Source organism: Antedon bifida, unplaced genomic scaffold, assembly GCF_963402885.1.
Source record: "Antedon bifida unplaced genomic scaffold, ecAntBifi1.1 scaffold_44, whole genome shotgun sequence".
Lineage (NCBI taxonomy): Eukaryota > Metazoa > Echinodermata > Crinoidea > Comatulida > Antedonidae > Antedon > Antedon bifida.
The window spans coordinates 14,689-38,717 of record NW_027616301.1 but is presented as its reverse complement, the minus strand read 5'-3'; the positions used below and the strand labels follow the sequence as shown (position 1 = coordinate 38,717).

The 24,029-nt window shown below is 35.3% G+C and overlaps 2 protein-coding genes across 2 annotated transcripts; one reads left to right on the top strand and one right to left on the bottom strand.

The window, feature by feature from the left end:
• Positions 1–1,399: 1,399 nt before the first annotated feature.
• LOC144858533 (uncharacterized) lies at positions 1,400–1,846 on the top strand. Its single transcript, XM_078714682.1, has one exon. It carries the CDS (start codon positions 1,459–1,461, stop codon positions 1,837–1,839), a length of 381 nt encoding a protein of 126 aa, XP_078570808.1. The 5' UTR covers positions 1,400–1,458; the 3' UTR covers positions 1,840–1,846.
• A 799-nt stretch (positions 1,847–2,645) lies between these two features.
• Positions 2,646–3,920, bottom strand: LOC144858532 (uncharacterized). The gene is given in 1 exon segment (XM_078714681.1): positions 2,646–3,920. A coding segment is annotated over 1 exon segment (1,275 nt).
• Between the last annotated feature and the right edge of the window lie 20,109 nt (positions 3,921–24,029).

Below are 24,029 nucleotides of genomic sequence, written 5' to 3'. Positions count from 1 at the left end.
TACTGCATGATGTTTGGTGTGTACTGCATGACGATTGGTGTGTACTGCATGATGTTTGGTGTGTACTGCATGACGATTGGTGTGTACTGCATGACCATTGGTGTGTACTGCATGACGATTGGTGTGTACTGCATGACGATTGGTGTGTACTGCATGATATGTGAACTGAAGGCAGAGGAGGCGTTCCATACAGCTGCTGCATTTGACCACCACACCACGGCGGGCGGCAATTGTGTTTGAGTCGTCCACAACAACACATCAAACAAGAAGTCTAGGCCTATTCCCAATCACGCACCGCGTACCCTGGAACATGACGAATTGGAAGAGGCTCACGTGGACGTGTACATTACAAGAATTACGCCTGGATGTTGCTTTAGTTTGTGGTCAGAGTTTCAGGTATGAAGGTCCAAGGATCAACGGGGCATAGGAAGCCCACACTATCTTTACAGATGTAGGGCCTAGGCTAGACCTGACCGGGATGAATTTAGTATGGAACGCCAAGCTTGCTTGCATTGTTTATATATTGTATGCATTGTTTAGATGGTGACCTCCGTGGCTTATTCCATTAAAAAAACAGGGGTACATTGCTTCACCGATTTTCTAATCAATTTCTAATCAACTTTCTAGGCTAGTCTACAATTTCTGGACATTGTCATTTTTAAGCATTTCATATTTTTCAAAAAAATTTGCGCTGCGCACTCGCTTTTGCGCACTTTGACCGTACGCAGCTTAGAAATACCTTTTGCACTTGATTATCGTTCTTTATACTTTTTATGATGTATTTCTTTCATTTTTGATAAATTAGGAATGTAAAATAATGACACACTTGCACATCAAACTTTAAAAATTGTGCGCTTGAAAATGGGTTATTTTATTTCAACCACATCCAACAGCGAAAAATCGGCAATTACAGGATGCCTTAAAGATGAACTTGAGTTGAGTATATGATTTTGAGTTTCTGATATTAAAATTACATAATAATTAATATTCTTAACAAAATGGGTGCTTTTATTTTTTGTGTATGTTTGACAAAAATGTTAAAAAAATAGAATTTAAAATATTATTCTATGCCCCACCCACTGCCGATATTCACCGAAGCGTGAAAATGACCATGACGTCATCTCAGTTTCGCGCATGCAGTCTGTAAATCAATTTGAGCCTTTAGCAAATGGAGATGAGGAAGAAAATATGGAAACTGAGGATTTGAGGGAGAAGCAAAATAGATTACAAAATACTGACTGGTAAATTGAATTTTAACTTTTTTTATACTGTACTGACGTAGGCTACGTGACTCTATCTAGGTTATCTGATTCTAGCATATAAATATAGTCTATAGTACTATAGGGTGACTACAAAATGTCACGGGTCAATGATTTTCCGCTCGAGTTGCTTCTGGTAGACAAGCAAACTCTGAGTACAGCGTGGTCAGTGTGTTTACTGTGTGTTTACGTATAGACAATGGCAGTCGGCACCGCTAGTTCGTCGTTGCCAAACATTGTTTTATCAACAATAACTGATAATTTATCTACAACTGAACGTCGAAGATATCTTCAGAAAATATCAGGTATTGGAAAAGACCCATATTTGATCGATAAAGATGAATTTTCGCACGAAATCGACAGTCTGCCGGACCTCACAGCGATGGATATCATGGCATACTTAATCGCTACGCCAAGCCCATACACAGCTGAAAATTTTCAAGCCTACAAATCTACAGAGGCTTACAATCAATTTGCTAATGGATTTCTGTCGGATATGGGCATTTTTTGTCCCCCACACAGACCAGATTTTAAAGTTGTTAGAGGAGATGTAAGTAATATTGAATTTACTTTGTTGTAGTAGGTCTTCCGCCTCCTCCTAGTTAGTAACTAGGAGGAGGCTAGTAATTATTAGCAGTAGTAGCCTACAGCCTATGCCTTGTGTAAGACTGGGCCTAGCTAGATAGAAGGGATACAATTCTACTACTTATTTATTTAATAATTTTATTAAGTTATAACCTTTTTTGGAGAAAAGCCTATGCCCTTTTTTATGTATGTAAAACCATTATTTTATGGTACAACCATGAAGTTATTTTAATTTATATCCGGACCATGGATGGATAAGCATGGTTAATTACTGATAAGCAGGAAACCGACTAATTGAAATAAACAATTATTAATAGTACTGTATAATTAATAAACACAATGCAATCTTTTATAATGTCTGTAAAGGAATAATATTATTTGTTGTTAATATTATTTTATTGACTATTGTTTTTCATTTTTCAAGGTGTTGCACTCACAGTCGGTTTCTAAGAAACCGTTATCACCTTGGGTTATCTGCAGTGAGTAAAGCTTATTGGATGGAACCAAACCGAAAGTATGTGGTGGCAAAACCAGTGGCTTCAATTGACGTTTCATCAGCAAAGGCCAAAAAAAGAAAACTAGATGAGTCGATTGATGAGGGCACCCCAGATCCACCAGTTTCAACTACTACAACATCAGTGGAAACACGCACAACGGCTTTCCATGTCATGAATGACCCAGGGCTTGCATTCCTTGTCGAGCAGCTGGCACTGATTGCACCAAAATCTGTAGTCCTGAGTACTTTGCCTAAATACTGTGAGGCATTTGTTCCAGTAGAGGTTGAGGAAAAGTTTCCACCTGTTATGAGCAAGCTGTATGATGCAGAGGCGCTGATGCTTTCGTATCCTGAGCTGTACTGTCTGTTGTCATGTACTCAATTGGTAATGTTGAACTTAAAATTGAGTACTTTTGACGGACACCACCGATGACCCTCTCCACATGAATTCGTAAATGAGCAATTTTTCTTATGGTTTCCACCTCAAGAGCAGACAGCTGTTGTTTTCCCTTCTTAAAAGCAGGAATCTTTGCTTCGCAACCATAAAACCCAGCATCATCTTTTATGTCAAAACCTCGGTCGGCAAGGATGACATCCCCAGGTAGCAGATAATCAAAAAAATCTGACGTCAATGTTATGGTCTTATCTGTACCTCTGCCTCCCCATGCTGCAGACAAATATGAAATTTACCTGCATGGAGTGCAGCCAATTAAAAACTTTACTGTATTGTGGTGCTTGTAGCTGAAAAACAGTTGTGCCCTCGCTTCAAGACTTGAGGGCCGCTCGCAAAAAACCTCAAAACAGTCAATTATTACTGCTACCTTCGACTCCAATGCAATTCGAAATTGCATTGGCATGGTTTTCCACAACACCTCCCTTTCTGGCCATACAATAAGCTCTTGTTCAGCATAGACATGGCATCCAGTCCCGTATTAAAAACTCGACACTGTTGAGTCACTTATTATATGAAATCGGTACGCAATGTCCTGATTTCTAAGGTTCAGTCTAAGTTTGAACAGTACAATTAGTAACTGCTGGAATCGACTTACTGATGTTCTACTCTGGAATCTTTTTTTAACTAGTTCAAAAACCAACATCAATACTGCAAATGAAGGCAACCCTGTGTAGAAATGAGTTCGCTCATTGTCATTTTTAAAAGTTAACTCTGTTATTGGCGACTCCTGTAACAAGGCCTGTGACTGGGCCTGTAAGACATCTATGTCAGCACAACACATAGTAGAGTTTGGTGTTGATATGTCAACACAGACACATATGTTTTCTACAGGAGAAACATCTTCCATATTAGCCTCACCTAATTGGAGATCTAACAAAACTTCCACAGCAATACATTTCTTTTTTTTTTTCAGTTCTTTTTTGTGACCTTTCGTATCGCTCCTTATCACGTTTTGCGGTGTGATCATCCAGGTCCAGCCTGCCCATGTCTTGAGTTGGAGCCCAACATTAGCGAACGTATGTACACTACGTTGCCCCTCGCGGTACTCGTTCCACAATGTTGTAAGTCTCTCGTTTGCCACCTTGCTGCCTGTTCGTGTTCTTCTCAATTCATCTCTGTATATCATCTCTACATTGATCGATACTGTCGAATTTCTTGGATGGTTACTAAATGTGAACATAAGCCGATTTAAAAAGGCATGTTAATCACCTTACGTTCTGTATTAATTCATCTTTTTCTTCAGGTAGTTTTCCCAATTATTTAAAGTTAGCAAAAGTTATTCCAATTTTTAAGAAAGGTAGACAAGATATACTTTCAAATTACAGACCCATTTCACTACTTAGTACCTTTTCCAAAATCATTGAAAAATTAATGTACTCCCGTCTATATGAGTTCCTGGATTGCAATAACGTACTCTTTGCTCATCAATATGGTTTTCGTAAATCTCATTCCACTTCACATGCAATCCTTGATCTCATAAATAATGTAACAAACTCCTTTGAAAAAAGACAATTTTTGTTATCTGTCTTTGTCGACTTATCCAAGGCCTTCGATATTATAGATCACCATATACTTATTAATAAACTTAACAATTATGGAATCAGGGGTATTACCTTAAACTGGTTTCGTAGTTACTTAAGTATGAGGAAGCAATATGTCTCGTTTGGTAATTGTATATCACCAGAGGAGGAGATGACATGTGGGGTGCCACAAGGATCGGTCCTTGGCCCTCTCCTTTTTTTAATTTACGTAAATGACTTATCCAGAGTCAGTGACACCCTCCATGTCATCTCCTTTGCTGATGACACTACACTATTTTTTTCTCATTCTGATTTAAAAGTTTTATTTTCTATAGTTAATAATGAATTGTCAAAATATAATGACTGGTTCATCTCAAATAAACTCCATGAAAACCAATTACATTCTTTTTCATACACAACGTCAATCGTTAGACCTTACTGATTACAATATATTTATTAATGGAGATAACATTAAACAAACGTCAGAGACTATGTTCCTTGGTGTTTTAATCCAGTCAAACTTGAGATGGACCAGTCATCAGAATCATATTGCAAATAAAATTTCTAAAACAATTGGGATTATAAATAATCTTAAGCACACTTTTCCCCGGCGTATCCTTCTTTCATTATATAATTCTTTAATTTTACCTCATCTTTATTATTGTAACATTATTTGGGCTGCTGACATCACATCACATCTCGATAAACTTAATAAGCTGATTAAGCGTGCTATTAGAAATATTACTTTTACGTCTCGCATTACTCCATCTGAACCTTTATTTTATGAACTTAAGTTACTGAAGTTAGGTGATATACATAAATTGCAAAGTGCCTCTTTTGTCTTTCAATATTTTTCTAACAATCTTCCTTCTCCCATGATGAATTTATTTAACACTGCTGATTTCAACCATGGTCATAATTTAAGAAGTACTGTTCATAAGTTTCAGTTAACTATTCCTTTTGTAAGATTAACTAGTTCTTCCCACTTTATTTATGTTTCTGGCCCTTTAATTTGGAATCAATTAGATACTAGTATTGTTAACTCTTCCTCTCTCCCAACTTTTCGTAAAAAACTTAAAAGTAATTTGTTATCATTGTACTCAAACTAGACCTTCAAACTGTTTTTGTCATGACTTTTTTTGTTTTATTTAATAATTATATACAAATGTATTTTTTTCTTTTGTTTATGGGTCTTGCGTGACAAGTATTCTCTTCTTGCAAGATCCTCTATTAATGGTATTTTTTGTATTTTCTCATTATAAATTATCATTCTTTTTTATTGTATTGTTATACCATTGATAGAAACTAATAAATGTTGAATTATTACGTAACCAAGTAACTTTGCGCGCCTTTTCAATGGCACATGATTACGCAACTTCAACTATTATCATGATTTGACAAGTGCCTGAAACTTTATTTTTCCTGGTTGAAAGGAAATCATTAATAGCAATTACTTTAAAAAAATATTATACTGTATACTGAGATGAAGTGAGGTCATGTCAATTTTTTTTAAATAAGTATGTAAGTATGCTTTGTATTGGAATAGGTTTGTGCACGCTGCATAAGTCCTTTGTACGCTGGACAAAGATTTCTGTGCAATCTATAATACATGTGACCTTTGAATAGTTCTCACTAAAGCAACTCTTGTTTCTTCTTCGTTCCTAGCACCTCCAAATTGGAATTCATACTTGTCCTGCCGCAGCTCTCCATACTGCATCAAGTCGTTTAGTATGTTTTCATTTAACAGCCTAGCTCTATCAGCTTTTTCCACCATGCCTTTGTGATTGTCATCTATGTGCTGCTTCTTATCTTCTGCTAAGGTTTGTGTTCTTTCTGCATCAATTTGTTTGTTTCGCAAACAAGCATTCTGGCCTTTGAAAGTAATCTTCCTTAAATCTGATTTTTTTGAAAGCCATTCCAACGTCTTATTGCATCACTATCTTACTTTCCACACAACTCAAACTGTTTCGGAGTTCGGAGCTGTAATTGTCAGTAATCCAAATACTCTCTCACCACTAATATTATTACTTGTACATGTTCTTTTAACTCATAGCTGGTGGTGTTGTTTACCTTTCTAGAGGGGCTTATCTCTCCCAGTGGCTCTTTGCACTAATGTTGTTAATCTTTTCCATAAAAAACACAGGGGAGCGAACCTGGTAGGATGCGTCTCACTGTCCGGTTCGTTGTGGAACATGTATGGCAGATATCTACAGTGTACCTAGTATATACCTGGTATAACGGTAAGCTGAACCACTATCAGGAGGGATTGAGATTGTGTCAACATGTATTTCCTAATTAAGACTACTGTCTTGAATGAATGTGTCTCGAGGATACAGATGTTTTAGAAATTTCTCGATCTTTTTTGTTTTTATTGCGACGTCACACGATATGTGTGGGTGCGCCGGGGGATGGATCGAGGCTAAGAATCAAACATTTCTTTTAACGACAAATTACAGTTAATTATCTATCTTAAATAGTAGTATATGATGTGGAACTAAATAATTTGACTTAACTTACCACATGGACGATGTTGGTCGAGTCCTTCTTACAGCAGAGCATATTTAGCAGTGATATAATAAAACTTGTTCATCAAAACGCGAAAAGTAAGGTTGTGAAGGAGCATACGCAAAGTAAACATACGTAACTTTGCGCGCCTTTTCAGTGTCACATGATTTTTTTTTTAATATGTATGTATGCAAGTGTTAAAAATAAGAAAAAGAAACATTAATTTGTTAGTATTTTTATAGCCGTCATTAGTTTCTTTCTTCTTTGTTGCTAGCACCTCCAAATTCGAATTCATACTTGTCCTGCCGCAGCTCTCCATACTGCATCAAGTCGTTTAGCGTGTTTTCATTTAACAACCTAGCTCTATCAGCTTTTTCCACCATGCCTTTGCGATTGTCATCTATGTGCTGCTTCTTATCTTCTGCTAAGGTTTGTGGTCTTTCTGCATCAATTTGTTTGCTTCGCAAACCAAGCATTCAGGCCTTTGAAAGTAATTCTTCCTTATCTGATTTTTTTGAAAGCCATTCCGACGTCTTATTGCATTTATGCATTATGTTACTTTTCACATACTGAAACTGGCATTCGAAGCTCACTTTATGTAATGGTCAGTAATCCAAATACTCTCTCTGTCTTGAATGTGTCTCGAGGATACAGATGTTTTAGAAATTTCTCTATCTTTTTTCTTTTTGTTCCGACTTCACACGATGCGCCGGGCCCATTTCCCACGCCTTTCTGTTATGAAAGATGGTTGCACAAGATGACATGTCGGTTGCCTGAAAGCAAACTGTGTTATCCTTTTTAAACTGTCGTGATATTATTACAACTAAATTTCTAATGCGATGATATTCCGATAATGATCATCAATACCTGTAAATCTATTTACAGTATTTCCCGTCAGGAAGTTTATTCTAATTAAGAAAGGTTGCACAAGATGATTCTATATCAGATTGCACCTGTATACTAATGATGATGAAATGCCTAACATCAATATCTGAAGAACCTCTCCATTTGGCAAGTCTTTACATGCAGCAAAGGCATCTTATGGCTCATAAACATGAGTGACCCCCACCAATGATTATTGGTAATAGTAACCAAGAATTTCCTCATTTCTGTCATGGTGGTTTTTTAATTTAAAAGTGTAATATCTGCATTTGCTATTAATTGTTTCTGTGAGCTCGTCTTCTCTCAGCTTAAAGCCAGCAGCGCCAAACTGCTTCTGCTCCTGTAGGATGGTTGATGTGGTTTTTTGTTTTTGGACACAATGGCTTCTTATTTGCCAATTCGCCATTTCCTTTTCAGTAAAAATAACTGACATCAGTGCTTTTAGCAATAAACTTGGCTTTTTTGTCTTTCTTAGAAGGCTTTCGTATGCGCTAACCTCCATGGTGATAGCAATGTGTAATGTAGACCACCTATGGTGATGATTGAACATCTAAAAATTCTTGTGTTACCTTCATATTCCATAGCGTTAGCTGACCCCTCATGATTTACATTGCGCTCCAACTGATGCTATAGTTTCTTCACCATTTCTTCTATCGAACTCGACTTCCTTTGAAGCCATGTTTGCTTGCTTGTTTGCATAATATTTTTCTGAAGAATTTATTACAATGTTAAATGTTTGTTTTATTTGTTCTGATTTGGTATAACTTTTTTGACAATACAGTACAAAGATTGACTTGCTTAAAAATAACAAAAAGTTAAAATACTTCTTAAATCTATGTACATCTTAACAACATGCACATTGAAAGCAATATACACAAAAATAAAATTTTAGATTGTGATCTTATAAAATTTCAATCAAGATAATTTCTGAACACAAATTGAACAGTCTTGTACAGAAGTCAGAGGTCACTCTTTATTTTTTTTAAATGAATTGTTACTTACCCAATGTGTTTAACCTGATGTTATAGCTAACACTGTTAGATTATTAATTGATGTTAACCAGCCTCTTCTATCTGTTGTTTGAATACATCTGAGTCCCAGTGATTTTTTCCAAAAATGATAACATTCCTAAAAAAAAATCCATATGCTGATTAACAATTTACAAGGAATTTCTTCAAGCAAAAGAGCAAGTGAATAAGGATGTTGCATGGCAACAATGCTTATGAGCAACTGAAATCTAACCTCGCACTAAGGCAACTTATGAGGAGATATGTGTAAAAATATTGTACACTGGAAATAAACTTATATTACACAATAATAAGTGTTACTGTACAACAACATAATAACTGAATGCAACAGAGCAGATGAGATTGGATGAGAAAGTTTATAAACGTCTATTGAAATCCAGACTGAGTAGTTCACAAATATGTGATACTACTGTACAGTACATTTAAAATTTGTATTATATTGTACACAATGTGGACTGGTCATTGGAATCACATCTCTGAATTATAACCAAATACACAGAGGAGAAACATGAAAAACATTGAGACATGATTACGCAAGGGTTATGACGAGATTGAGTTGAAATTAATCCAGACATGTCATGAAAAAGAAGTGGATAAAATGGATTGTGAAAGAAAGAAATCAAAAAGTGACTACCATACAGATGGTATATGATAATATATATATACTGAAAGAATGTTAGCTGGAAGTTATCTCTTTCGGACTCCCCAGAAGCATTTGAATAACAGATATTTAGTGGTCAATCGTGTTAAATAACATGCCTCGAAAGTCAAGTCAAAATCATTGTTTAGCTATAACATCAGAGTGACTTAATTTTGGTAAAGTATGATAACACACAAAACAACAGGTTAGTGACAACAGTTTTACCAAAATATAAACAGAAAGAAATGGAATAGAAAAAGAAACAAATATACCATACTCTTTTAAAAGGTTTCAAAAGACCTTTTTATGTTTATCAATATGGAAATTCAGATGAAACATAAAGTGTGCAAAAATTATCCAAATGAGTGATTAAAAATTATTTTTATTATATTTGAATACACCATTTCTCAAAAATATCCTATTCTCGTGGGCTCATGATTTACAAATAAAAAAAAGTTATATTTAATTTAATGACTAAACAACTTTTCCCTGTTCTTCTGTACTTTCTCTTTTTTGGACCCATTTATTATATTCATAGCTGAGCTTGGTATTTGGCGATAGTTTGATTTGCACATGTGGTTCAGTCCTACCTACTGTACACAGAGAAAATTGTATTGTATTTCCGCTGCTTGTGACTTTATTTTCAAAGCACAGTCATGTAGTTCTTTCTGCAGTTTTTCAGCCACTTTTGATTGGATGCAGTAAAAAAAAGTGAATCCGTTTGCAGATGCAGCATCTATCTAGTTGCTCATTCATAGGGCCTGTTTCTGCTGCAACTGCTTAAAATATGGTATAAAAATACAGTATAAAATACGGTATATTCTATACCATATTTTTTAGTACCCCGTTTCTGCTAAAAAATACTGGGGTGGTCGTGTTAAAATTCATCCTTTTACCTAAACTGTACGTGAGCCGGAAGTCTGTGTTTGACCCAAGTATACTGAGCGTGCACACTGTAACTCCACTCTCGTGGAATTTCCCACTCGAAATCTCGATCTCCACATATTTTCCGCTTTCCACTTAGTTATTTTTTTGCAATGTTGTACGGCTTTCGCAGGCTCTTCAGCTTTGAGTTTACTTGTTTTAGAGACCTATTCCGTAATTCTGCTTTATTTTTAGTTTTACACCTCACTTTCTACTACTTTGTACCTGGTTCTGATCCATTAGGTAATGAGGGGCAGCTACTGTATGGCCCGATCTTCTAATATTCTGTCCAAAACCTCGTAATGGGGACAAGCAATTCTGTCCCTCCCAGACTCCGAGTTATTTTTTTTGCCATGTTGTACTGCTTTCGCAGGCTCTTAGCTTTGAGTTTACTTGCTTTGGAGACAAGTCTATTCAATAATCCTGCTTTATTTTGTTAGAAATGTCTTTATAAAGGTGGTTGTCCCTTTTATTGCCTTTTAGTTGTCCGGAAATTTTAACTTCCCCTCACAAATTTATAGTAAATACCATAACGTCTTCGCTCCACATTTTCGCCGAATAAACCTATATACTATACATAAAATCAAATCACAACACGATGTTGACCTCATGTCACAGGTAAAAAAATATAGGGCATTTTTTATTGGCAGCAGAAAAGGGTACAGAAAATACGGTAAAGATTTGTAAATACTGTATTTTATCCACAAATTTGGTGGGGAAAATATGTATACAAAATACGGTATTTTTTTGTGACCGCCATTTCCGCTTCCAGAAATATACCGTATATATATACGCTATTATAAAAATTCCGTATTAAATACGGTAGTTACTTGGCATTAGAAACTGGGATTTGAAACTCAAGTCAATGGCTAATGAATACATCGATGTGTCATAGCTTTTAGCATCATCCTCGTATGTCTCTCCATTGCCTGTCTCTTCTTTCCTCTGTTATATCGATTTCAAATTATTTTAAAAATTGATGATACTATTAATACTAATAGCCTCTAAAAACTGCTTCATCATTTTATTGAAAAGACTAAATTCAGTTTTGCTTGGGTTACTGTAAAGATTGATTGTCTCTGTGATCTTTCAATGACAATTTTCTGGAAAGACCCAATTCCATCAAAGCTAACATCTTTCACTGAACAAGTCTTTGCATTTCCGTTCTGACAGTTTTTATTACGGTCAGAATTTATTAGATGTTGAATTCATGCAGATCAACCACAATTGGTGTAACGAAAAAACCAATGTGTTCTGTTGAACACATCCATCATTTCCTGATGACTGGAGGATCAACTTCTACGACTGGAGGATCAACTCCGACGACTGGAGGATCAACTCCGACGACTGGAGGATAATAATAAGTAGATAATAAGAAGTCCTCAATCGTATCATTCGTCTTCTGGGATTGTTCATAAATTGTTATTTAATAATAAGAAATGTTCAAATAAATTGTGAATGTTTTATTTTTTTTCCATTTTCCACTACCGAGTCTACCATCAGTTGCCTTTATGCTGTATGCAGTTACCTCTGTTCCACTCTTTATTAGCTTGCAGTAAGTCTATAAAAATATAAAAGTTCTCGCCTAACAGTTAACCTCCTAGAAGAAAACACAACCTCTAAAACTTCCTGGTCTAGGCAAATTTTCTTAAAACATTCTGTTAATGCAATACATTCCAGGTCATTTACTCTCTTCCTTGTAAATTCACCTGCCGCGTGACAACAGCAACATTCCTACAGCATATGCCTACAATTGCCACAATGGCACCATTCGGTTGTATCCAACCTGCTAGGCCTTGGTGGCTACAGCTTAGCCTGTTGTTGATGTTCTTTTTTTAAAGTACTATCTGCAGAACGAACAGTGTACGGTTCAAATGCATAATCATTTCCTACTCTGTAACACAGGGTCATATCGCCACAGCTTCTTTCTGCTTCACCACGCGCTTATAATAAATGAAACTTTTATTGTTTAAGGGACAAACAATTATATTTCATATTTTTTTAACCCTTTAACATTGTTTACAGTTTATAAAATATATGGTTAAAAAATTGTGTACTTATTGGGACTAAAACCCTATTGTTACCGGAACATGAAAGCAGCTCATAGCCACCACCTTCTGTAAGCTTTGGAAAAACCTCCATCATTACTTCCTTCAGCTTGGATGGTGACATATTAGAATGCTTGATTGACATAACCTTTTCACCAAGATCAGCATCTGCCAACGCCTGCTTTTCGGCCATGGTTGGCGCATGTTCCATTTCAGGATTTGCCAAACAGATTACCTTTGGTCCATGAGGTGTCACCATAACTTTGTGCTTTTCTTTTTTTACCAAAACCTTGGTTTTTTGTTTCCCGATTGCCTATTATTGCAGATAACAGGGTGCCTAGGAAAAATACGAGTATTTACTATCAAAGTGAAATAAACATACATGCTAGGTCTAATGTTAATTGCAATATCTGTGCATTAGGTTGTCCAAAGTCAATTTTGCATGTGACAAACAGTATGGTTGGTCTCAATGGATTTAAAGCTATAGAGACCTGTACCACTCTCTCCTTTCCTGACACACCCTACATCTTTGTGTAATTGTAATTATTTATTCTGTCTAAGTTTGACTGGTGACATGTTCATCCCATCCGCTTAGACCGTGGTGCCTTTCTCTTTAATCTGCTTGCCAGTTTCCATTGTTACGGTGGTGGTGATCATTTCTTCATTCTCTTTAAGGAAGTTGTGTAAAATTAAATTTCAAAATCAGTTTTCTGCAATTCTGGTCTTCCAGACCTTCACAGAAATTTTCGAAGTTTTAATTACAACTCTTTATTTCAAGTTTTAATTACAATTCTTTATTTCAAGTTTTAATTCCAACTCCTACATTTTCATAAAAATCTAGATTATAAAGTACACCTTCTCCCTGTAATCTTAAGGCAGATGATGACTAGTGCCACTTTTATTTTACTCACATCTTCTTCAAGTCGGATACTTCTAGCATGAATTTCCTCTATCCTTTCCTGTGACATTCCACACTTGATTTGTCATTGCTGTGTGAAAAGTTTATTGTTGGCAATTCTGTAAATGTTGTTATTGGGATGCTGGTGGTTCGGCTAATTTGATGGCTTGTTCAGAGCCTAAACCTGTCCATTTGTGTTGCTGCATCCTTTTTTTCCTGTTGTAACATACAACAATCACAACATGTCTATCTATGATCCGAATTTGGCTGTATGCCCCGGACTCTCCATTCTGGTATCCCCACCTAAAAAGAACATTTGTCATTACTGTAGTTTTAGATATTCTTAAAGTTTCCAAACATTCACAATACTTGGCTGCAGATATTGTTCTTGATGGCGATAATATGTCCGTTCTGATATTGCACATACCCTACATCTTTGTGTAATTGTAACACAGGTCCCTGTTAGTGGCAAGCAGTGCATGTACCAAACAAACCTAGCAGCTGAGATTCGAAGACAATGTACTTTCGTTTGTCTACAGGACCCATGGATTTAGATGTATCACTGTCACCAGGGGCGGATTCTTTCGGGTCTCATCATTCGGAATATAATATAAAGTCATTCTATAGTAATTGTTAAATGTCTGAAAGAAATGAATATACATATATATTTGGAGAAATGAAAAAAAATAATTGCAAAGAATGGTGAAATTAAATCCGATAATTTAATAATTATATTGCATTATTTTTGAATGGCAGTCACATATAGTGCAGTCATTTAATTTTGTTTGTAAATGGAATGTCCAAAGCTTATTATAAAACTTAACTTAATGTTATTATACATACCTCTACAGACATTGACGTTGTCGACTCTATCCGCTTGACATTTTTATATTCGGTTACCAAAACGATACTCGCTTGTATCTTTTGGTCCATGACCAGCTCTATGGACGTGTGGGTTCCCCACAAAGATAGACCCACCGTGTTTGTCCCATCTGTTAGTTGGATGTCAATTATCAATGTTATTGATTATAAATTGAAGTGGTATAATAAACACAATCTTCATGGTAGACCATGCAAGCGATTGATTTTGCACAACCAAACTGATTCGCGGTCTTGTTGAATGGCATTCCAGTGGATAGTCTGTGCAACGTCATTGCTACTCTCTATTCTGCAGAAAATGTGGAACCGTTGTTGTTGGATCAATATAGTTTCCATTTTTACGGTGGTGGTGATCTTTCTTTCATTCTCTTTAAGGAACCTTTGAGAATAAAAACCTTACTTTGTTAGAAGGTGAAGATTGCAGTTCAACTGGTTAATTTCAGTCTCCCACCTCTCTTCTTTGATCGTAGTATTGTTTAAATAGAGTTTCATTTGGTGGCAAATGACCAGTCATTAGCGTTAGTTGATTAATGCAGGTATTACTAACCGGATACCAACTGTGCTGCATTTCTATATCATGTGGGAGATTTCTTTCTTTTTGCCTCTTGCCATCGGACGTGCTGGACACTCCAACTTTAATTACATTTCAACTTTATATATTTTTACATTTTTATATTATATATGGTATACTAAAAGAGTACTAAATTTAAAGTACAAGCTTCTGGGGTATTGTCCTGGCTATGCACCTACCACAATGTCTAATCCAGCTTTCAATGTCTGCACTCATTCGGGGCCTGTCTCTTGCCAACGCCAGCGTTCGCTCAACACCAAGATGACCTAATTCGTTGTGAAGTCCCTTTATAGCTGGATTGGTTGTACATCTGTATAAAATAGCATTACGAAGTTGACGCTTTCCAAACTCTCTAAGAATAAGTCATTCATCGGGTAACCCTATCGAGGAGTCTGGTTTCTTACCCATTTTGACATAATTTATGACTTGGTTGATGATTGGATCTTTCTGCTGTATGTTCGTCCAATCAATATATAAGTGGAATAGTGTCGGATGAATTGACAGATGGAGTGTTGATGGATACACCATATTGTAGGAAAAGAGCGCTCATCATACAGTATCACGAGAACACAGCTTTACCTTTTAACCTAGCCTCAAGATTACAGAGTCTTGTTGTTCTTCATACTGTCGGTTGGGTTTGATGTCATGAGGTCTGCAGGACAGAGCATTGGCGTCAATGTTTAATTTACCTGGTTTGTAGTGAATAGAAAGTACATACTATCAGTCATCACTCGTGTACCACAGGCCATGTATAGGTAATCTTTAAATTTATCTGTAACCGCCCACTTTAAAGCGAGAAATTCAAGTTACACTTTGTCCACAACAATCTTATGAATAAATCGACCACGTACATAAGACCAAGATCCAAATGAAATGATCCAGTGACGCACGAGACATCTTGTTGTGTATTGTGATGGCTTCCAACTCAACCCATGCCTGCAGAATATACGATAGTATAGTAACATTAATAAATATCAACCGCGTATCTATATGATTATGCAATTTTAATTACCGTTTCGTACTAACGTCGTACCGCAAACGTGTATATATTGGGCTAAAATAACTGATGGTAGAATTCTTCACTTCGGGGGAAACCCCTATTAAGGGGAAAATTTGTTGGTTCTTAAAAGTGTCCCCTTAATAGATGTTCTACTTAAACATGGTCGGTAGAGAATCATTGTAAACGTGAAAATGTAGTAAAGCATTCAATTGACTTGGAATATGAGTGATGTGGGTCAAAGGGTAAAATATTACGTAATAAAGACAACCATCCTTACCTATCCTCATCTAATACAAACATCCTCATATCACAACAAATATTGTTTTGTGAAAATAGCAATCACATCAAATAAATAGGAAAGGTATATTGCATTAAAGACCAGTGTAATACAGATCAAACCAGAAATCCCCCTCCCCGAAAAGAAGAACGCAACATTTTGTGTCGGGAATTCCGTTTATAAATTTATTATTAAAATCAAATCAGAACACGTACAGACTTTGTTTTATAAAAATGTACATAACACACACGTTATTTATTCATATCATACAATTTAGACAAGATGGTTCATAAAAAATATTTAGAAATGTAGCTAGGAAACTATAATAATATACTTTGGAAATATATAATATTGACATACATCTTATGTTAAGGTACAAATATAATACAATTTTTAAAAACTATTTGTTATGGTACCTCTCGTCGACTGAGTACAAAGTTTAGAGGCGTCACCGAGTTTTCTACTACTTCAACCACGAAACCTTTGCTGAAATATCCTTCCGCCGATACTGTTATTGTGTAGGTACCTGGTAACAATAAACGCCAATATTCACCGTCTTTTGCTAAAGAAAAAGTATATAGATATTAAATCATAGATAATATAAATATGGTTCATTTTAACATATTCTTATTCATACGTAACAACATGGAAATGTTGAATGTTTAAAATGGTTGATCAAAATATATGGGTAAATTATTTCTAACCATTCACCAATGGTGGCGAATTTAAACAAAATCTGTTTCAATTAAAGCAAAAATCAATTCAACTTACTTGAGGTGACGTCATGATTGATTCCTGGTCCTCCTACATGTACTACCGCTCCTTTGATAGGCATATCGTCAGTGCTTGCTATAATACCCTTTACTCCCATATGAATCTGAAATGTTAAAAATAAATATGTAAATATGAATGGTAAAGAATTAACCGTGGAAATGTTCCACTACAATTGACTTACCTGGTACATGTACTGAATGAGCGCATCTTTGTTGTCAACCCATTCCTTTTCTAATCCCGATTCTGACGAGAATTTAATGCAATCTAACTCGAGCGTTATATCAAAACAATTCGTGTGCAGATAATCATAATCTTGAAGGCCTTTAAAGGAAATACACAAAATAAATATTGTTTATCATCATGGTTTTGTTTGTTGAATTACCTAAAATCGTGTCCGGTATTACTGCATTGGCTCTCACCAAAACTAACGATAGATAGTAGAGAAAGCTTGATAATAACTAGGCCTAAGGGTCCGTTCAGGCTTAGTTATTTACCCGGGTAGCAAGCTGGTTTCACGGGCACAGTTATCGCTAACTTTGGTGGGTAGGAAACCAACTTAACCTGGCAAAACAACTAAGCCGAAACGAGTCCTAAGTTGCGTGTGCTTGCATACAAATCATTAAAAAAACAAAATTAATTTACCACATAATTCGTTGTATCTTTGCCGTACCCCAGATGATGATTTTTGCCACCAATAATTTCATTTCGATACATAATTGTATTTAGCCGCGGAAAGTTCCTGTTTAAATCAACAGAATGCAAATTCTCACGACCATAGGCATCAATAACCATATCCTGAAATTAAAACATTAAATATCATAGACAATATTTAATAATTTAGTCGACCTTGAGAGTTATAATTTTGGTGCAAACGTTTTTTTTTTTTTTTTGATTGAATTTATTTGATGCTCAACATTAAAATAACAAGCAGACAAAAGACAAAATAACGAGCATCAGGAACACCCATTAGGCCGGAAAAACCAGCCCATTTCCAATGGGGTCCAAATTGCACATAACAAACAATAAAAAATACAACATTAATAAAAAGTATATATATATATAAACATAAAAAATAAAGCCCAGTAAAACAAGTAATGAGAAGATTGCACGTCATCAAGACCATTATAGTTATCAAAATTGTTATAAATATTAAATATTGCGTTCGAAATGTTTTTTAATATGAGATTTGAAGGTAGTTATGTTGGAAATTAATTTTAAGTTAGATGGAAGAGCGTTCCAGTCTTTAATAGCAGAGAAGAAAAAAGTAGAATGAGACTGTTTGTTTCCTTTAAGTAGAGGTAAAACCAGATTAACATTACGTTGGCGTGTGTTATGTGTGTGGATTGTGGATGTCCGTGAGAAATGTTCAGATAGATATGGAGCTGCATTGTTATTGACAATTTTATGAACATTACAAAGCCTGAGAAATCTTACTCTACTTTCCACCTTAAGCAAGCCAATGTCTGATAACTCCTTCTGACCAATATGAGATCGTGGTCCGAAACCGTAAATAAAACGCACACATTTGTTCTGAGTGGTCTGTAGTTTTTGCTTCAAAACTTTGTCAATACCTTCATACCAAGTCGAAGCACAATAATCAAACAAGCATTGAATTAAGGCAGAGCATAACAGTTTTTTCGTATTTTTGTCCAAGCAACTAGCCTGACGATATAAATACCTTAATCTACTATTCGCCTTTTTTATTACACTTTTGGCGATGTTGTTACAAGAGGCAGAACTATCAAGTTCTATACCTAAATATTTTACTGATTTTGAACCCGTTAAAGTAAGGCCATGAGAAATAATATTGAAAGATCGTAAACGTTGAAGCCTTTTTTGGGTACAAAAGATGATAGATTCAGTTTTACTGATATTGATAGATAGTTTGTTATCGACAAGCCATACTCTACATGAATCAAGAGCTTTACTAAGTTTATCAGCGACGACAGTCGGATCTTTGTGCCAAAAAACAATTGCACTGTCATCAGCATATAACAGCAATTTGCATTCAGGGTCGATACTTACAACCATATCGTTTATGAAACATAAAAAAAGCAAAGGACCCAATATGCTACCCTGTGGAACTCCACATGAAATATCCATGGGAACGGATAAGGAGTCTTCGATTTTAACAATTTGGCTTCTGTTTGACAAATATGAACGAAACCAGTCTAATGAGGTGATGCCCATTAACAAAAGTTTTTCACACAATATATCATGATCGACAGTGTCGAATGCCTTACCTAAATCTATAAGTACCATACCAGTATGTGTACCTTCGGAGTTATTTAATTTAATTGTGTCTAATAGGTTAATTAAAGTACTTTCGGTAGAATGAAATTGCCGAAAGCCTGACTGATATTGATAAATAAGGTCATTTTCCACAAGGTACTGTTCTAACTGAACATGAACCGACCTTTCGAGAATTTTTGAGACAACACTTAAGACGCTGATGGGTCTATAGTTTTCTGGATTTTTACGACATTTTTTTTTATACAGTGGGATGACTTTAGCTATTTTAAAATCACTCGGAACAACTCCAGTATTAATTGACAAATTGATAAAATACGTTAAAGGGGAAGCCAGTACACCGGCGCCATCTTTAAGGAATTTAGCTGGTAGCCCATCGAGACCTGTACTTTTCGTAGGGTCAAGACTTTCAAGTTGTTTAAGAATGAATTCTTCTGACACAGGTTTAAGGCTAAAAAGAGTTGTAACTTTTGAAGAATAAAAGTCTTTTACAATTTTGGAACCATAGTTAAACATGTTACTCATGGGTGGAAGTTTATCAACAAGATATCTTGCTACATTGGTAAAATGATTATTAAAATGTGTAGCAACCTCTTGTGGATTGTAAATTTTTGATTCGTTTATTTCCAAAACAACTTTAGCTTGTTCAGACGTCTTTTCACTATATCCTAATTTCTTAAGATGTTGCCATAATTTCTTTGGATTGTTTTTATTTTCAATTATTTTATTTCGAAAATACGTTGATTTAGCTTTTTTAACATTGCGCTTGACCTTGTTTCTTAATTTACAATACATATCATGATCTTCTTTGATTTTACTCTTTTTAAATTTATTAAAATATTGATCACGAGTTCGTATATCATTTAGAATATCTGTGTTAAACCATGGATCTGACCTTTGTTTCACCCTGATCTTTCTAAGGGGTGCTACACAATTTATAACGGAGCTAAGAGCTTCCTTAAATGACGACCATGCGTCGTTAACATTAACTTTGGATGTAACTTTTGTCCAATCTATTTCGGACAGTTTTGACAGGAATTCCTCTTTGTTGTACTGTTTAAATGATCTTGAGTAAATGGTTTTATGCGATGAGTATTTTGCTTTACAAGATTTGCGTGTGCAAAATATCAGCATATGATCACTTAGGCCTGTGTTTATAACACCGGAATTAGAAATTTTGTCTTGAGAATTACATAGGATATGGTCTAAACATGAGGATGAATTCCTGTCAAAACGAGTGTCATCACTTATCAAGTTAGAGAATCCTAGTAATTCGAGAACGTTTTTATAATTCATAGATTGAGTACAATCTCTGTTAGTATTTATGTTAAAATCACCATTTATGATGGTTTCAAGGTTGTTAATTTTATTTACAGTGTCTTCGAAAAAGTTTAAGAAAATTGTTGACATTCTGTTCAGGAGGACGGTAATATGTTCCAACAACGATTGGTTTCAACATTTTTGTCCATTAAATCTTCTCTCTTGGTAAACGCTCTGTCCGTACGCACATACATACATACTCCACCTCCTCTACGAGAAGATCTATCATTGCGAACTAAGGTATATCCATCTATGTTTACTTCATTATCAGGAACAGTCTCATCTAGCCAAGACTCGGTGATGGATATAACTGCTGCTTTTGATTTTAATGCGATTTCCCTTATTTCAGATATTTTGGGAATCAGCGATCGTACATTAAGTTGAAGAAAATGCATTCCTTGTTTGTTAATTGTTTTTGCGATGTCGTCCATGTCATCATCTAGGGGATCAATCTGATTAGCGATATTTGCGATATATGCTCCTGGAACTCGCTCCCATGGCATGATGCAGACTTTCATGAAAATCAGAACCAAGATGAATCTAAGAGGATGACTTACCGGCGCACTTTGTGTGTATTCTTTTAATGTCGCATGCATTGCATCTGATGATTTTACTTCGCTTGTTAAATCCTCTACTGCATACGTCACAATATGACTTTTGTTGAGGTCCAGGATTTAAGGAGACATCCCCAGCAATAATGATCAAGTAACTTAACGTTAAATGGTGATGTTTTCTTAATATACGTTTTACCGGATATCTCGAAGAGCTTGCACCGTACATTTGCCAGAGTGGTGATCTCAAATCCAAGTTATCCTGCTTAATGTGGGCAGGTGCTGACCAGTTGCTTGCGATGTCAGGTCCGACTCCAGTGAAGTCTAAAGACGGTTGACTTATAGTGCATATTCTTACTATGATACATAGTAAATGGATGAATAATGTTCTAAATTGTACTTTATACTGCATGATGATGAGCAAAAGTAGAAAATACGTTTTTTTATGTTATGTAAGCATTCAAAGCGTTTCATCGGTTGTCACGATACAAAATACAAAATTACAGTACGACCAATAGTAACTGTAAATATTATTGTTGTGATAATCCGCACTAGTTTGTTTTTTAAAAAAAATATCCAAACAGCTAATGATTTAGATGAGGAGAGTGAACCTAGGCCTAGTCAGAAGACTAAACGTAACGTACCGTATGGTGTTAAGCACAATGCTTAGCGTCCCTGGTTACCGGCGTTAGCAACAAACGTATGAAAAGGCGCGAAAGGCCTAGCTGATCAAAGTGAAGAAAATGATATAATCCTAACTCTCAACTTGTAAATTAAAACAGTTTTCTTCAATCAATATTTGTTGCTGTATCGATATGTCAGTTATTTAACTGTTGGTATATCCAAAAATCAAGAAAATGTATTTTTAAAGACAATCGGTGTAGAGAGAAAATTGACTACGTCTACACACCTTTGGCCCTCTATCACTCATTTCCGTTAGGTACAAAAAGTTCTTATTCTGGCTTAGTTTCAATCTAGTCCACTGATGCATGGTATAGTTACATGAACAAGTCGCTATACCATTTTATTTCTTGCAAACAGATTTAATATATTTGTCATGGGGATTGGTTTTAAAGTACCTAACATCAAGATCACTCATCATCACACTTCATCTGTACGCGCGTTTGTTACATGTTTTTTCATACACACATCACGCATCCGCAACCAACCAAATTTCATTTGTACCTCGTTGTTAAAATGACAATAAATAATATCGTATTGTATCGTAATTGTTGGGTCGGTTGCAGTATCTATTTAATAATTTATTAGAAGAGAACATTCCTCAAACCAAATGAAGATTTTTTTAGGCCTACGCGGTTGAGCATTTTGTAAAGGGTCTCAGAACTAAAGAAAAAATACATGTTCTTGGTAAGATCCACGTAATTGCTAAATAAATGTACATTGAATTTATGATCATTTAGATGATAATACCGGTGATTATTATTTCTTACGAATTCTTTGTAGAACTGGAAGGCCTTCTCGAAGCCATCAGGGTTGAGACTTGGAAGCAGGTGGATCCGGGTGTGGTCGACAAGATACCTAATAGTGGCATTACCAGCATGATACTCATTGCAAAGGTACTCAGCTAACTTTAAGATCAACTCGCGTCCAGTTACCTCGTCTCCGTGCATGTTAGCAATATACTTAAATTCTGGTTCAACTGTCAACAAATAAATTGATAAGTTATAAGTACAGAGTCATAAGATTTTATTATAATTTGTTGAATGAAACGTTACTAGTTATATTGAATATAAGTTAAATATTAACATCTTAAATTTATTATACACATTAACAAACAATGGTAAGTAAAAGTACATCCGCTGAATATGTCGTTTATTGTACCCTGCACTTATGGCAAACACTGATAGGCCTACTCTGTCTTGAATACTGTATATTATACATAGGCAGTCGTCTTAAAATTAATTAAAGTAAATATGGTATAATTGGATATTATAATGAATTTATAGATTTTTGCTATTCTTAAAATCCAAATAACGTTTTACGTCTAGGACAAAAATTGTTAATAAGACTACTAAAAAGATACTAAAAAATCTGTATTATTTTAAGTTATATACAGTAGAAAAATGATTAAGGTGACCGAATAAAGTGTTCCTTTAATGGTTTGGCAGCAGTTTTAAAACACGTCATATTCCTCTCGTTGTTATGAAATTATCCCATTATCCCATCATAATACACATTTATGTATTCACAATTCACAATTACATTTACAATATTTAATAGTATACCAAAAGAAGCGAGCGCTTGTCAGTTTGGTAACCATTATTTAAATGCATTTAAATAGGAGTCTCCACTGAGGAGTGTCTTAAAATAGTTTGAAAAAATTGTAAAATAACGTACGAATCTCGTGTACACCAACATTGTTGCTTATTTCCAATGCGTACAACTGTCTTCCGTCAACACTTTGTCCAATACTGTACATCTTGGTAATATTAGGATAAGCTGTCGTGAGATTCTGGAAAAAGATTCTGATATCGTTTGAATCATGATAACGGAATTCATGGAATGACGTACGATCTGCAAGAACAAATGAAACTAGAATTTAATTCGTCACTTTGACGAATTATAGGTGATCATTTTTATCATTTTACTGAAATTAATTTTTTTTAAACATGCACGTACGTTAACATACGATCGGAAAATGTTGATGTATGCCATCCTATTATATGCTTATAGTGCTGAGTTGTGCCTATATGCCATATACAATATGTACAGTATTTACTGTATATCTATATACAGTGTAGCATAGGTGAAATTACGGGACACACATGTTCTAATTTTTTGGCATGATGACGTTATCAAACTAAACTTTAAGATGACAATTTCGAAAGATATTTAATTGAGCAAAAAAATATAAGATTTGGAAAAAAATTTGGCACGTAGAAGCGCTGTGCGCGCTCTTTAAATTGTGTATAACTTTGACGAAAAATATGAAAAAACTACTTTTTCACTTCAACTGGCCATATGTTAACGTCACAACATCCGATAGGCTTAATTTTTATATGAATTAATATCTACATTTCATCAGCTTTCATAATAAATTATAATCATCAAGGTAACCTTCAATTCTGAAGCGCTGTAAGATATTCAAATTTACTGCGAAGGTGAAATTACACGGCCTACGTTATTCAAGTTTTTACGCGTGATGAC